Here is a 17,401-nt window from a genome sequence, read left to right as displayed (position 1 = left end):
GTGGTTTTTAGAAATAGCATTTGGGTGTCTCAGCCTTTTCTTGATCCGAGGTCTCCTCTTGGTTGTATGTATCCGTCAGTGATGCAGCAAGCATTTGTGACAGCAGGAAGGCGGGGCTCTTGTGGAATCTCCTGTGTGCACTGGTGCCTTTCTCTCTCTGCAGGAACAAGCACATCATGATGTGAGAAATTATACTAGTAAAAATCCATCTTCAACAAACCAGGCAAAAGGCATGCAAGTGCAAAACAGCTTTACTCTGGACGGTGCAAGTATGAATTCCTAAGAAAGAAGTCTAGCCTCTCGAAAAACAAGTATCTAAAAGGGTCATCTACTTCCCTGGTCCACAGAGAAAGCAGGTGAGCTCCTTCTCTCATAAGAATGCCAGGCTCATTAGACCAGGTCCACCCTTTGACATCGACCTGTGAATGGACAACAGGCACATGAAAATTCAGTGCATAGCAGTTACAGAGTTGAAATAAGTCTGCTCAAGCTTGATTTTAATAACTGTCTCCACTGGTGCTTTGTGACTGCAGCATAGTCAAATGTATAAGGACTTGGTTTTGCATTCCATGATTTTGTCTTTTATGAATCTAGTGTCTACCTTGACCTGAGCTGGGTTCTTCTCAATTTTCACAAACTCTACAGTCACCTACAAGGTGGATTTTTTTTTTTTTTTTTTTAATTTATTTTACTTTATTGAGAAAGGGTCCTGCTTTGCTGCCCAGACTGATCTCAAACTCCAGGGCTCAGGTTATCCTTCTGCCTCAGCCTCCTAAGTAGCAGGGACTACAGGCACATACCGTCCCCCGTGATTCAGAAAAAGAAACAGACGCAGGTACCCGAGGTATAATAGCAACAAAGGATGGGAATTCATAACCTATGCCTGCATGGCTACTGAGCATTGCCTTGTCTGCTGCCCACATTAGTCTGATCCATTTGGAACTAGCTAGTGCTTTTCAGCACTTGGCAATTTTTCTCCCATCTTCCTGTGGTAGTCTTTAGGCAAACTCGGGGAATTACTCCATGTGACTAATCGGGAGGCCCAGAATGAGTGTGTGATCCCATTCACCAGAGATGGGTTTGCACACACAGGAGAGGCGGGAATCTTCATTGTAGCACCGTTGAGAACAGTGTAAGTCAAACAACAGATCATTCAGTGGACTTGCATAGCAGTTAGTAGCTGAACCAGTGCTTCACACATCTTGTGCTGCTGAACAGAAAAGTAGGGCAGAGCTTGCAGACTGGTGCCACTCCCACTCAGCTATTGAACATTCATAAAGACCAGAAACATGATCACACCAGTGTGTGGGCACTGGACTTTGTAGGCATCCCATAGGCAGGGCAGCCTTGGCCATGGGCCCAGGAAAGAAACAGAACCACACCCAGAATCAAAATGCAAGATGTGTTTCTGGTCTTCAGGGCTTTTCTCTGGAAATCCAGGTGCTCACTGGGAACATGTGGCTGACCTGCTTCATGTGGGTGCCATTTCTAATGACTTTTCTACATCATTTCTGTTAGTGGCCGGAACAGGTATTTTTTTGGTTTCTGTCACAGTTCCTGGTTCATGACTCTTAATCGCCCTTGTTGGCTAAGTGATTATCCTGGTGCACATCAGGCCCCAGAAGCAGCCTCAAGAAAGCAGAATTTCTCTGCGATCTCTCCCACTTTCCACCTACTCTGTTCTCTTTATAAGGCAGGCCATAGAAACTGTGGTCTTAATTCTGTGGCCTGCCTTGTCTGGTAGCAGGTGCTGTGTTTTGGATCTGGAATATGCCTCCAAAGACCTGTGTGTGTGCTGAGGCTGGGTCCCCAGGGGGTGCATTGTTGGGAGGTGGTGGAGCCTTTAGGAGGTGGGCCTGGTGAGTGGGGTAGGGTGTCCCTGAGGCATCTTTTGTCCCTGTGGCCTGGCTGACATGCGGTGAGCAGCTTTGCTGTCCCTCTCTGGCCCACCATGATGTTCTGCTTCCCCACAGGCTCAGAAGCAACAGCCAGGTGACCTTGGGCTGAAACTGTTAGCCAGAGTAAACCTTTCCCCTTTAAGTTGTGTTCCTCCTGCATCTTGGCACAACAGGGTCCTGCCGGGACCTGCCACGAGGAATGCTGGAGATGTGAGCCCATAGGCCATCTGGGCCTCCCATCTGGCCCTCCAGCTGTAGATCTCCCTTGTGCCAGCTGCATTCACATGCTGTCCATGCTTCAGTCGTACCTATGTCATGAAGTTTCCATAAAATTCCAGTACCAGGCACAGTGGTATGCCCCTGTGATAACAGTGGCTTGGGAGGCTGAGGCAGGAGGATCACGAGTTCAAAGCTAGCCTCAGCAACTTAGCATGGCCTTAAGCAAATTAGTGATACCCTGTTTCTAAAAAAGTGCTGGGGGGATGTCTCTCAGTGGGTTAAGCACCCCTGGGTTCCATCCCCAGTACTGAAAACCAAAACAAAACAAAACTTCCACCCTAGTCTGCAGTTACACAGTAGGGTGACTAAAACAGTAAAGTCCTGTGCTTTCAGAAGCTAGAAGGCATTTAACAATTTTTTGTTTGAAGAAAAGAGTATATTTTAACCTCAAATAAATGAGGTTAAAATATACTCTTTTCTTCAAATATTTTTTAGGTGTAGAAGGACACAACCCAATGCCTTTATTTTTGTGTGGTGCTGAGATCAAACCCGGGTCCCGCTCGTGCCAGGCGAGCTCTCTACTGCTGAGCCACAAATCCCAGCCCCTTAACCTCATTTAAAGGTACAATGTACACATGTATCAAAACATAAAGTGGCACCCTGTTAATATGTACAGTTTTATGTTTTTATGTGTCTGTTAAAATCAAGGGCTCAGTGGTAGAGCACTTGTCTAGTATGCATGAGGGCCTGGGTTTGATCTTCAGCATCAAAAAGAAATAAATTTAAGAAAACCCCAAAGAACAGGCTTCCAGGAGCTCTGAACAGGGGAGCTCGTGGAGGCTTACTGGAAGACCACCAAGAACTGATTACCCCAGCTCCACTGAATGGAAGGTCCTGCATTCAGGCCTCTTCCAGGCCGCACCCTGAGGATATCTTTTGGCTCTTTGTGTTCTTGAAAGTGTAGGTGTTCCCCTGAGTTCTGTGAGCTCTTTTGGCAAACAGCCTGAGGAGGGGCTGTGGGGATGCACTTAGTCTCCTGTGTGTGAGGCCTGCCAGTACTGCAGGAGGCCTGCTTTGGTCCTTGCCTGCAGTGGGGGCCAACTTCCAAGACTGAACCCTCAACCTGAGGGTGCTGCCTCCGGGGAGGAGTTTTGGAGCTGAATTAGAGTAGAGGACTGCTGTTTGCTACTGCAGGATGGCTTGCTTTCTGTGAGGAAAAATTCCATGCTTCTGGGGATTGCAGAAGTCTGTGGTCTGTTGGTGGTGGGTAAGAGTGAAAAGAAGTATTGGTTTCGTTGTTTTTTTTTTTTTTTCCTATTCAAAGCCTTCTAAAATGTACCTGGCCCTAGCATTCTTTTGAATTTATGTTCATCAGAAGCTGTGAAGAGGATGCCTACAGTCCCCTGAGATGTATGCTGTGGACGTCCTGGGGTATGCCTTGAACTTCTGGATACCTCTCTGGTCACTGCTATAAATCTACATGATCTCTGGCCTTCCACAAACAAAAAGTATCACAGAAAAGATAGGTCTTTTGAAACTCTTGACATTCCTCTGTTCATTCCAGTCTCCTGTGCCTGGGACACAGGGGTTGTGCCCAGCATTGGGCACAGTATTGGGCATGGTGGACCACAGTTAAACATGCTGCTGCCCCATGGAAGGTATGGTAACATACAAGTCAAATTCTGGCCATTATAGCTAACATGCAGGGAATGCTGAGATCTGACCTAGATAGGAATGCAGAGGTGTCCCATGGAAATTGTTCAGGCTGAGGTGAGATTCAAAAGGGGCTCCTAAGGAGGTGGGTATGAGGACAGTCCTTTTCAGGGCGTCTGCCAAGTTAGAGGCCTTGAGGTGGAGCCATGAGCTTATCTGAGAGCTGTGGGAGGTAGTGTGGGGCCACAGGGCATCACCATTCATGACTCAGTACAAGTGGCTTGACAGCCTTGATCTTGGGAACAAGGGGTTAGGGTTATCTCAGCCCTGAAGGATCTTGCTGGATGATGTGGGTGAGGGGTCAGGGTGTCTCAGCACCAAAGGGTCTTGTTAGAGGGAGAGGCATCAGGGTTTCAGCTCTCTTGCTGGGGAGTGTGGATCAATGTATAATGAGGCTAAAAGGAGGTTCAGGAGAGTTGGAAACTGGTATAGATCAGGCAAGAGACAGATTGGAAGTGGAGATGCTGTTTGTTCATATAACCTGGTGTGGTGTAGGCAGGTAGACAGAATTCTGACATAGGAAGGAAGTTAAGTGCATTTTCACTAAAAATTTGAGAATTTAAAACTTTGAGGGATACACTCAGAACTTCTTCCTTTCAGATTTAACCCTCTGTTTTTTAGGTTTACTTAGAAAGGAATTAGTAGCTGGGTAATGGTACATGCCTGTAATCCCAGCGGCTCAGGAGGCCAAGGCAGAAGAATCTCAAGTTCAAGGCCAGCCTTGGCAACTTAGTAAGACTGTCTCAAAATAAAAGAGAATTAAAAAGGCTGGGGATATGGCTCAGTGGTTGAGCACCTCTAGATTCAATCCCTGGTACCAAAAAAAAAAAAAAAAGGAATTAATAAATGTTTGGCACTCTTTTAAAAGTTGTTATTCTAGGTAATAACTAATTTCAGCCCTTTGTTTTGTTTTGGTGGTGCTAGGGATTGAACCCAAGGCCTTGTGCATTCCAGGCAAACACTCTACCAACTGAGCTATATCCCTAGCCCCCATCTTTTTTTTTTTTTTTTTTAACTTTTTTAGTTGTAGGTGGACACAATACCTTTATTTATTTATTTTCATGCAGTGCTGAGGATCAAACCCAGTGCCTCACCCATGCTAGGCAAGTGCTATACCGCTGAGCCATAACCCCAGTCCCCCATCTTTTTAAATATAAATAGTATTTAGTTGTCAGTGGACCTTTATTTAGTTATATGCTGTGCTGAGGATTGAACCCAGTGCTTCACACATGCTGGGCAAGCACTCCACCACTGAGCCACAGCCCAGCCCTGCATCTTCTTTTCTACTTCATCTGTTTCAAATGCTGAGTGTATGAACTGTTTCTGTTACTGATTCAGATCTGTTCCACTACAATTCAAATATAGGACCACTGGCATTAGCACCTACATAGGTCTCCTGGCCACCCACACACATAGGAACTCAGGCTGCCACTCCTGTGTGGACCCCCTTCTACCAATGTGGGTGTCCTACAGTCACCTCCATCTTGGGGCACTGCAACCACTGCCACAGTCCCCAACATGTGGTAGCCTGTACCTGGGGCCACTGCACTGGATCTGGTGACAGCTGCTAGCTACAATACTGCATGCCACAGAGCTCTATCTCAGAACATACCACTCAATGCCACCGCCTGGCTCTACCCCACCTGACACCCCATTGCTGAAAGCACCTGCCTCCATCTTGGGACACCTTAGTTGCCATATTTATTTGGGGCAACTCCTGACTTGGAACACCAGCTGGGACAATATCAAGGTACCTGAAGTCCCCCAACTCCCCCTTCTCCCCTGCAGCTTCTAACCCGGCACAGTGCCTGTGGCTACACGGCCAGTAGGTAGCTTTGAAAACCAGGTCCTGAACTGCCCAATGTAAAGCAGCTCTCTGCCCTGGTACGTAGCCTTCAGACCTCAGCCCCCAGAGTGCAGCCCACAAGACCTGTGGAGAGGAAGGTTCCTGATTGGGAAATAGAGAGAGAGGGGGTGAGAGACAGTTTAAAGACTAAATTAGAGACCAGAATTTGCGAGTATACAGGCGATATAAGAAGAAAGACTAGGGGCCCACATCACATGAGTGGGTCCCAAAGGAGATCCTTGGGTTGCAGTCTCCCATTGGGACTGGCAAATACTATACCCCACTTCTAGGACCCACATCCCCAAGACCAACCCTCCCACCCCAATAATCTTCACCATCCTGAGGGTGGAGATCCTAACAACCCCACCTATTGGATGAAAAGGGAAGCTGGAAAGATACTGATCTCTAACAAAAATAATCCTTGTATCTTCCTGGAGTCCCCCCCCCCCATCCTCCTGTCCTTACATCCCCAAAATTTGTGACACCAAGTATTTTTCACAAATTAGACTAATAAGGAATGAGATGTCTGAATAGTATATTACAGTGGTGTGGTATATTCTTTTATCTCCTATTTTTACAATTTTTACCTAATATTTTTTTATACTCTACTGTCTACACTTACTTTTCTCCCCCAAATAATTATCTTTTCTGCTACTAACCAGTTTCTTTAGATTCCTGTTTCACGCTTTCTAAAATCTAAAAACTGTATATCCTCACCTCCTAACCCAACATGTCATCCTACACCTCACCCCTGGTTCTTTGTTCACCATCAGAAACTAGTCCCTTTTGCAAACCTACCATTTATATTGTAGAACTTACCATTTCTGTATATTGTGACCAACTGTAAATGTCTTAATAGCAGATATTTGGTTTAAGGTTGTATATTGTTTGTATTGGGATCTGTCCACATTGTTCTCCTTCTTAAAGGAGAGGTATTGGTCCCCTGCAGGGGCACTGTAAGGCTATAGAATAAAAAATGGTAATTAATCTGATCCCCAGTGCTAGAAGGGAAGACACAAACAACATGAAAAAACAAGGGAAGAAAGTGCCCCCAACAAACCAAGATATTACATTATTAGAATCCATGGCCAGCACAAAAGAAGAAATGAAAGAAAAGGAGTTCAGGATACACATAATTAAAATGTTCTGTGACTTAAAGGATGATATAAGAGCAAATACAGGCTGCAAAAGATCATTTTGATAAAGAGCTACATAAGCAAATACAGAAAGCAAAAGATTGTTTCAATAAAGAGAGAGAAGTTCTGGAAAAAACAGAAATCCTTGAAATGAAAGAAATAATAAACCAAATCAAAAGCATCACCAACAGATTAGATCACTTGGAAGACAGGACCTCACACAATGAAGACAAAATATATAATGTTGAATGTTGCCACACAGTGAAGATGGTAAGAAACCAAGAGCAGAATATTGAAGAATCCTTCAATATGGGATAACATAAAAAGACCAAATTTAAGAATTACTGGGATAGGGCTGGGGATGTGGCTCAAGCGGTGGTGCGCTCGCCTGGCATGCGTGCGGCCCAGGTTCGATCCTCAGTACCACATACAAACAAAGATGTTGTGTCTGCCGATAACTAAAAAAATAAATATTAAAATTTTCTCTCTCTCGCTCAGAAAAAAAAAATAAATTACTGGGATAGAGGAAGGCATGGAATTCCAAACCAAAGGAATGAATAATCTCTTCAATTAAATATCAGAAAATTTTCCAAACATGAAGAATGAATTAGAAAATCAAATACAAGAGGCTTATAGGACACCAAATACACAAAATCACAAAAGAGATCCACACCAAGGCACATTATATTGAAAATGCCCAGCATACAGAATAAGGAGAGAATTTTAGAAGCCACAAGAAAAAGGAATCAGATTGCATATAGGGGGAAAACAATTAGTAGCTCTGCAGCTTTTTCAACCCAGACCCTGAAAGCTGGAAGATCCTGGAACAACATATACCAAGCTCTGAAAGAAAATGGATGCCAACCAAGAATCATATCCAGCAAAATTAAGCTATAGATTTGATGATAAAATAAAAACCTTCCATGATAAAAGAATTTATGACTAGAAAGCGTCTTCAGCAAAATATTCCATGAGGAGGAAATAACAATGAAAATCAGCAAAGGGAAGTGTTACACTAAAGGATATACTAATCAAAGTAGAAACCAAGTTAAGTTAAATACCAAAAATAAACATGACTAGGAATACAAATCATGTCTCAATAATAATCCTGAATATTTTTAAAAAATTATTTATTCTAATTTTTGTTACACATGCAGAAGGCAATTCATTTCATATTACACATAGAGCACAACCCTGAATGTTAATGGCCTACAATGACAATCGAAAAGCTAGACTGGCAGATTGGGTTTAAAAAAAAAAACCTAACAATATGCTGTCATCTCATAGGAAAAGACATCCACAGACTGAAGGTGAAAGGTTGGGGGAAAAAAAAACAACATACTACTCACATGGACTGCAGAAACAAGCAAGGTTTCCGTCCTCATATCAAATAGAGTAGACTTCAAGCCAAAGTTAATCACAGGGGATAAAGAAGGATATTTCATACTGTTTAAGGGAACCATACATCAATAAGATATAACAATTATATATGCCCCAAACCATGTAGCATCTACAGTCCTCAAACAAACACATTTCAAGTTCAAGAGTCGAGTAGACCACAACACAATAATTTTGATGATTTTAACAAACCTCTTTCACTACTAGATAAATCTTCTGAACAAAAGCTAAACAAAGAAATTATAGAATTCAATAATACAATCAATAACTTACATAGATAGAATATTTTATCCATGAATGACTGAAATCACTTTCAGCACATGGATCCTTCTCTAAAATAGACCATATATTATGTCATAAAGCAACTTAGCAAATACAAAAAAAAAAAAAAATAGATACCCTGAATTCTATCAGATCATAATGGAATGAAATTTAGAAGTCAATGATTAAATTAAAAATAGACGCTACTTCAACACCTGTAGACTAAATAATATGCTATTGAATGAACAATGGTTGCAAAAGAGGTGATTAAAAAAATTCTTAGAGGTAAATGAGAACACTGATACAACATTGAAATCCCTGAGACACTATGAAGGCAATACTAAGAGGAAAGTTCATTGCATGGAGTTCATTCCTTTTATTTTATTTTATTTTATTTTTAGAGAATTTTAATATTTAGTTTTCGGCGGACACAACATCTTTGTTTGTATGTGGTGTTGAGGATCGAGCCCAGGCCGCACGCATGGCAGGCCAGCGCGCTACCGCTTGAGCCACATCCCCAGCCCCATGGAGTTCATTCCTTAAAAGAAGAAACGGTAAACAAATGATCTAATGTTGCATCTCCAAGCCCTAGAAAGAAAACAACAAATCAACACCAAAAGCAATAGAAGATAGAAAATTAAAATCAGAGCTAAAATCAATGAAATTGAGACAAAAGAAAATTGAAAAAATTGAGAAAACAAAAAGTTGGTTCTTTGAAGAAATAAATAAAATTGATAAATCTTAGCCATGATAACAGGAGAAAGAAAGAGAAAACTCAAATTACTAACATCTGTGATGAAAAAGGAAATATCATGATGGACACTACAGAAATATAGAATATAATTAGAAATTATTTTGAAAATTTGTACTCCAGTAAAATAGAAAAACTATCGACAAATTTCTAGTCTCATGATTTGCTCAGACTGAATCAGGATGATATATACAAGTTAAACATGTCAATTCAAGCAATGAAATAGAAGACACCATCAGAAGCCTACCAACCAAGAAAAGCCTAGGACCAGATGGATACACAACTGAGTTCTACAAGACCTTCAAAGAAAAACTAATACTCCTCAAATTATTTCATGAAATAGAAAAAGAGGGAACACTTCCAAACTCATTCTGTGAAGTCATTATCACCCTGGTTCTAAAACCAGACAAAGACATATCAAAGAAAGAAACCTTCAGACCAATATCTCTAATGAACATAGATGCAAATTTTTTCAATAAAATTCTGGCAAATACAAAAACATATCAAAAGGATAGTGCACCACAATCAAGTAGGGTTCATCCTAGGGATGCAGGGTTGGTTCAATATGAAAATCAGCAAATGTAATTCATCACATTAATAGACTTAAAGATAAGAATCATATGATCATCTCATTAGATGCAGAAAAAGCATTTGACAAAATACAGGACCCCTTCATTCAAAACACTAGAAAAACGAGGAATCACAGAAACATATTTCAACATTGTAAAAACTGTTATTCTAAGATCCAGGCCAACATCATTCTAAATGAAGAAAAATTGAAAGCATTCCCTCTAAAAAAAAATGGAACAAGACAGGGATGCCCTCTTTCACCACCACTATTTAACATAGTTCTTGAAACTCTAGCCAATCAATTAGACAAAAGAAACTAAAGATACGGGTAGGAAAAGAATTCAAATTATCACTGTATACTGATTATATGATTCTATACTTAGAAGATCCAGAAAATTCCACCAGACAACTTATAGAACTAATAATGAATTCAGCAAGATATAAAATCAACACCCATAAATCAAAGGCATTTCTGTACATCAGTGACAAATCCTCTGAAAGAGAAACTAGGAAAACTATCCCATTTACAATAGCCTCAAAACAAAACCAAGAAACCAAAACCTTGGGAATCATTGAAAGAGGTGAAAGATCTCTACAATAAAAATTACAGAATGCTAAAGGAAGAAATTAAAGAAGACCTTAGAAGATGGAAATATCTCCCTTGTTCTTGGATAGGCAGAATTCATATTGTCAAAATAGCCATACTACCAAAAGCACTATACAGATTTAATGGAATTGCAATTAACACCCCAATGACATTCCTCATAGAAATAGTAAAAGTAGTCATGAAATTCACTGGAAAAATAAAGAGACCCAGAATAGCTAAAGCAAGAAGAGTGAAGCAGGTGGCATCACTCACTATACCAAACCTTAAACTGTACTACAGAGCAACAGTAGCAAAACGGTGTGGTATTGGCACCAAAATAGACTTGTAGACCAATGGTGTAGAATAGAGAACACGGAAGCAAACTCACATAAATACAGTCATACTAGACAAAAGCGCCAAAAATATATTGGAGAAAGAATATCCTCTTCAACAAATGGTGCTGGGAAAACTGGAAATCCATATGCAACAAAATGAAATTGAGCCCCTATCACCATACAAAAAACAACTCAAATTGGATCAAGGACCTAGGAACTAAACAAGGGACCCTGTGCCTAATAGAAGAAAAAGTAGGCCCCACCTTCCTTAATAAGACTCCTATTGTGCAAGAAATAAAATCAAGAATCCAAATGGGGTGGATTCAAACTAAAAATCATCATCTAAGCAAGAAACAATCAGGTGAATAGAGAGCCTACAGAATGGGAGCAAATTTTTACTACATGCACATCAGATAAAGGACTAATCTCTAGGGTATATAAAGAACTCTAAAAGCTAATCACCAAAACAAACAAACCAAATCAATAAATGGGCCAAGGAACTGAACAGACACTTTTCAGAAGATGATATACAATCAATCAACAAATACATTAAAAAATATTCAATATCTCTAGTAATTAGAGAAATTCAAATCAAAACTACTCTAAGATTTTTATCTCACTCCAGTCAGAATGGCAGTGCCGCAGTCTGGCTGGGCACAAATCACGAGCCACTGAAGCAGGAACAAACTTTATTTTTAAACTGCAGGAAAACACTTCACACAGCTCCCGGGGAATCCTCCCGAACGCCACGAGGCTTCTCCAGAAACCCCCCGCCGGAAATATCTCTCTCGGAAATCCCTCCTCCTGCACTTCCCCAACCAATGGGAACTCTCGAGGAATCCCCGGAAATCCCCACGAGAACTCCAAAATAGTGCGAGAACTCAAAAGTTGCGGCAGAGGCGGATAGTAATGCCTCGCCTGTCAATCAATACTGTTGGCAAAATGCCAGGGACCATACAGACTCGGCCGTGGCTCTCAGCATCATGGCAGCTATTAAGAATACAAACAACAGTAAGTGTTGGCAAGGATGTGGGGGAAAAGACACTCATACATTGCTGGTGGGACTGCAAATTGGTGCAACCAATATGAAAAGTGGTATGAAGATTCCTTGGAAAACTTGAAATGTAACCACCATTTGATCCAACTATCCTCCTCAGTTTATACCCAAACGACTTAAAAACAGCTATATCAATATTTATAGCAATACAATTCACAATGGCTGAATTGTGGAACCAACCTAGATGCCCTTCAATAGATAAATGGGTAAAGAAACTATGGTATATTTACACAGTTGGATATTACTCAGCATTAGAAGAGAATAAAATCATGGCATTTGCAGGTAATTGGGTGGGGCTGGAGAATATTATGCTAAGTGAAGTAAGCCAATCCCCCCAAAACCAAATACCGAATGTTTTCTCTGTTATCAGGATGCTGGTCCATAATAGGGATGGCGGTGGGCATGAGAGGAATGGAGGAACTTTAGATAGGGTAGAGGGGAGGGGAAGAGAGGGGGGTAAGAAAAACGATGGAATGAGATGGACATCATTACCCCAAGTACATGTATGAAGACATGAGTGGTGTGACTCTACTTCGCATACAACCAGAGACATGAAAAATTGTGCTCTATATGTGTAGTATGAATTGAAATGCATTCTGCTGTTACATGTAAGAAATTAGAATAAATAATTTTTTTAGAGAGAGAGAATTTTAATATTTTTATTTTTTAGTTTTCAGCGGACACAACATCTTTGTTTGTATGTGGTGCTGAGGATCGAACCCGGGCCGCGCGCATGCCAGGCAAACATGCTACCGCTTGAGCCACATCCCCAGCCCAAGAATAAATAAATTAATTAAAAAAAAAAAAGCAAAGCCCGATAGAAAACTGCTGGTGATCCTTAAAAGATCCATGTAGAATTTTAACTTGGAAAAAGTATTCATGTATTCATACAGCATATGCTTTTCTTCCATAATTTGTAAATATTATGCACTGAAAAAATATTTCTCCATTGTTTGCAGTTATCTTGGTAAGTAGTTCACCACCTTTTGAATTCTTATTATTCTTTTAATTTTTTTTTTTAAAGAGAGAAATTTTTTAATATTATTTTTTTAGTTTTCCGCGGATACAACATCTTTGTATGTGGTGCTGAGGATCGAACCCGGGCCGCACGCATGCCAGGCGAGCGCACTACCACTTGAGCCATATCCCCAGCCCTCTTTTAATCTTTTTATTTGTTAAAATGAATTCTGATGTTGTGGCTCAGTGGTAGAGCGCTTGCCTAGCATGTGCGAGACACTGGGTTTAATCATCAGCACCACATAAAAGTAAATAAAATAAAGGTATTGCATCCAATTAAAACTAAAAGGGAAAAAAAAGAATTCTGATAGACTGGAGGTGCAACTCAGGGCCTAGCATGCTGAGGCCCTGAGTTCCATTCCCAGGACCCCCCCCCAAAAATAAATAATCTTAAAATTAAGTACTGAGAATCAGAATCCATATTACATAGATGATTACTCCTTCAAAGTGTTCATTGTATTAGTTTCACGGGACTTGTCCAATAACATCTTCAGGTCTGTAAGAAAAAATTTGAAAGCAGTTAGGTGATCTGGATTCCAGTTTACAGGTAAATACATCCGAATACAGTTTTTAATAAAGTACCCTAATTTCTTATAATTATTACAACATTGTTATGTAGGCAAAATTTAGCACTCAGAAAAACAAATGATACAAGGGCCTTTTTAGTCCAATGGCATCAGTGTGGACTCTGCTTAGAATAACTCACTGCAATTAATGTCACTGACAGAGGCAACTATAATTTAGCAGGACAAGAAGGGATAATTTGATATCCGACTTAGGATAGCAATTGTGAGTAAACCAAGGCCTTTAAATTGTTCAATGAAAAGATTGTCATAGTTGGAGTACTGTCATGACAATATGCATACTTACCTTAATAAAGCTACACTCCAGGTCTCAGACCTGGAGCTAGGAATCTGTTTGCATCCTCAAGACTGCATTAGCATGGGAAAGTTCCCATTGTGGGGTGATCCAGGCCCTGGTGGGCCACTCAGGAAATGTGTTAAGGACTTTCTGTGCATAGGACTTCAGTGTGTGACATGGATAAGTTATCTAAACAGGAACTACTAGTTATAATCCCAGTCTCTAGTTCACTGTGATTTGTGTTCTAGCTGAAGACTAATTTAAGGAGTAGGGATGAAAAGTACCCTAATAAAATCCAACTTTGAAATAGGAATTTTTCATCTAAAATGTGCACTTTTAAGGAATTATGGAAAAGAGTGTTTCAGTTGGTATAACTGGATTAGAGCATTTGGAAATGTGTTGTTTCTAATGGTTTTTCAGTAATACAGCAACAGTATTTGCACAGTGAACAAATATGGGATTGTATTTTTCAAGATGAAAGCAATTAAAAGATATGCAAAAGGCAAACAGTTGCCTAATGATGAACTTACTGTTTGCTCTTCAGGGGAATTTCCAACCCCAGCCTGCTCCATTAGGACATTCACATTCTTCTGTAAGTCCTCTATGCGATTCCCCATGTCTTCCAGTGCCACGTCAAGGAAAACTGCACATGTAGGTCTGGGGTGCAGAGTGACCACAGACACGCCCTCAAGGCCATACCTTCTCCACAGAGAGGAACTTGTAAAATGAAGGGTCAATGCAAATTTGCTGCCTCTTGAGTCCCTTTTAGTGTGCATCTTGAACCTTGAAGTGAGAAACTTGGCTTTTAAACCTGCCAAACTCTGAGCATAATATAATGGAAATTTAACTTTTAAAACAACTCTATGGTTTAATTTATCGTGTTATCATGTTTTACCTTGTTGGGAACCCATCTTCAAAATCAAAAGCTGCAGGTAAGCACTTCCAAATGTAAATACTTTGCACAGTGTTTAAGGAATGCACTTAGTTGAATAAAGTGAGCTCAAATTGGGCAAGTTTTAAGGCACTTTTTGCCCTTACCTGAACTTACTCATTGGAAACATTCTGTGTTAATTTTGTAACATTTGTGTTTCTGAAATAAAAGAGTGAGCCGGGGAAGTCAATACAAAGCAAAGGCACAGCAGTGTCTAGCCTCCTATTGGACTTGAGCGTCCTCTAACTGTTGCAGACCAGGTTGTCCAGGTGGTCAGGAGCAGAGTGGTGCCCTTGAACTTCACACTTGCCACAGACCTCTGGCATTGACAGCATAGGAAAAGCCCCTTAGAAGGGCAAGTGTAAATACTGGAGAATCCAAATAAACAACTATTTGTCCACAGCAGAAGACAATGGAGATGTGCCTGTCCAAAAGCATTAGTGTTTACCAAAGATAGAAGAGGATATTTCTCAGGTTTAAGGCTGCAGTGAGAGCTTGAAAATGTTCTTGAAGTTCCTGAAGTAGATGTTCTGCCTGGAAAATGGAACCACAAAGTACTCAACATTTATTATTAATGAAGTAATCCATCATACATGCTCCAGTGTTTTTTTTCCCCTGCATCTTTGAATAGTTTTATTTTTCATTTGTTTGGCTCTACAGAGAAATAAAAAGAAAATACAAAACGTTTAGATGCTGAATACGTGGGCTCCAGTGGCTTTTGACAAAGGTGCCAAGCACCAGAAAGAGATGACTGTGCAAAACTGCATCTGTACACTACACAGTTAACTCGCAATGAGCATACACCTACCGTCTGAGAGCTGAAATGTAAGTCTAGGGAGGAGCACAGGGAGCAGCCTCAGTCACTCTCAAGAGCTTCCCAAGGAGGCGAAGCCATTCACAGCTCATGTATCCTCCTTACTACGGGTGTTCACCAAATGGTGGCGTTGGTGTTGTAGTTGGTATTATCAGCCAGGTTGCGCAGAATATCGTTACAGCTAGCGTTTCACGTTTCTGCGCTGCTTTCTAGTTTGCACGTTAAATAATTTATGACCTGAGACCTCTCACCCCTGTATTTGTTGGCGGTGGAAGCACTGGACCAGCACTCCTAGTCTGCCTTCTCACTGCGGAGCTGCCATCCTTATCTCTAGTTGCCTCCTTCAATCGGGCGTCTACCTTGGTCAGGAAAATGCAGTCTGTTCATGTAGCAAATTCTTTTTAACAGGGTAAACCTATCTGCCTCTTCCAGGCATGGAACCTGTTTTGGCAAATAGGAGAGCAGGCGGGACGCGAACGACTCAAAGGGTCCAAAGTCACCCCTCCTGGGGCGGGGCTCTAAAAACCAGCCCGGCTCCAGCGGTGGGGCAGGACTTTCACGGGTTCCAGGAAGGGGCGGGGGCGTCCTAGAGGCACAGGTTCTGGCTGCTTAGTCCGGGCCGCCGGGACCACTCACCGCGTCCCGCAGCGGGTCCCCGTGGGGATCCTCGGAGGTCCGTGCGTCCATGTGCGCGTCGGGGTCCGCCAGAGCACGGGCTGCCAGGCCTGGGCGCGGGGCGGACGGACGGACCAGCTCCTGTGGCGCAGCTTGGGCCTTCCTCGGCCAGGGGCGGAAGTGGCCGGGGAGGAGCTGGCAGCCAGAGCTCTCGGTCGTTGGCCTTCGCAGCGGCGCAGTGGACGCAAGACAGGGCTAAGCGCCGGCCTTTGCAGGGCGCGCAGTTGGGTGTGGCTGTGCCAGAACCGGCGGGCTGGCACGAAACTGCAACCCCGCCTGCTGCCACGAGCGCTTATTATTGACTTAGTTGAGGCGCAGTTAGATTCAGTCAAACCTATTTTATTGATGCTCATCACACTTCAGACACATCCCAATTCTAAGTACTAAGTCTACACCCAAGGGTCCCAGAAGCTCACCTGTGACGTGTCTTAAATCCGGGTTGCTGGAACTCGATCGGGGCGGATGAGTAACTGGGTGAGGTCTGGAGTGTAGACTCATACAACACCAACTTAAATCTAAGTTCTGCACATTACATCATGGGCCACATTATATTATAATTAACATAACCGACAGTCAGTAATCCTATATTTCTGGTACTCATATCACCTGCCCTTCTGCCTTCTGTGTAGATGCACTAAGACGCTCGCCTCTTGATGAGGGACACGCACAAACCCCTGGGCCATGGAGTCAGTTGCCCCTGGAATCTACCATTTCTGTGGATGCCAATCTCAGAATTAATTATGGTTATGACCAATTCACCCTGTTCCAGCAGTCACATGTACAACACTACTTTCCCGGAAAGTTTGGAAGATGTCCCATGACCCCTGCTCTCATTCAGAACCTCTGACTTCTGAATGGTGGGTCACCTTGTGGGCCATCTCCCAGAGCTATGTTCTCAGCAGTTATCTGTTGGTTCTCATGGCTGTACCTCCAGAGCTGTAGCTATGAGGGAGCAGGGCTGTGTTTGTCTGGCTCACCACAGTGACCCCAAAGCCTAGCCCAGTAACAATCCCTAGATGCCTAGGGTGCAGAATGTGTGCTTAAATAATACATGGCTACACAAAGATGTCGACTTCACTAGTCACCAAGAAAATGCAATCCCACACCCAATGAGAGAGGTCCTATTTCACATGCCTTTATGGCTGGAATAAGCATAGGGGGCTGTGGAGGAACTGCAGTCCTTACATGCTACTGGTGGGAACACCAAACCATGCCTTCACTTTGGAAAGCAGGCTAGTGGGTGCTCCCTGTTGAACAGAATTTAACATTCCACTCTAGGTGTGTACCTAAGAGAATTGCCAGGTGGGTCTATGCAACTTGCACACCAATGTTA

At 42.2% G+C, this 17,401-nt stretch overlaps 1 protein-coding gene across 2 annotated transcripts; it reads right to left on the bottom strand.

The window, feature by feature from the left end:
- Positions 1 to 12,604: 12,604 nt before the first annotated feature.
- Hsbp1l1 (heat shock factor binding protein 1 like 1) lies at positions 12,605 to 16,962 on the bottom strand. Of its 2 annotated transcripts, none has more exons than XM_015499607.2 (4): positions 16,030 to 16,962; positions 15,028 to 15,113; positions 14,179 to 14,431; positions 12,605 to 13,283 (listed from the first exon to the last, which is right to left on the bottom strand). In XM_015499607.2, the coding sequence occupies exons 1-4, from the start codon at positions 16,078 to 16,080 to the stop codon at positions 13,278 to 13,280; spliced, it is 396 nt and encodes a 131-aa protein (XP_015355093.1). In that variant the 5' UTR covers positions 16,081 to 16,962; the 3' UTR covers positions 12,605 to 13,277. The 2 variants fall into 2 exon arrangements, with proteins under 2 accessions (XP_015355093.1, XP_015355094.1); XM_015499608.2 differs by having other exon boundaries at positions 14,179 to 14,273; positions 15,047 to 15,113; positions 16,030 to 16,371.
- Between the last annotated feature and the right edge of the window lie 439 nt (positions 16,963 to 17,401).

Source organism: Marmota marmota, unplaced genomic scaffold (assembly GCF_001458135.2).
Source record: "Marmota marmota marmota unplaced genomic scaffold, marMar, whole genome shotgun sequence".
NCBI classification, from domain to species: Eukaryota; Metazoa; Chordata; class Mammalia; order Rodentia; family Sciuridae; genus Marmota; species Marmota marmota.
Note: the sequence above shows the minus strand (reverse complement) of the source record. Positions and strands in the feature narration are given on the sequence as shown.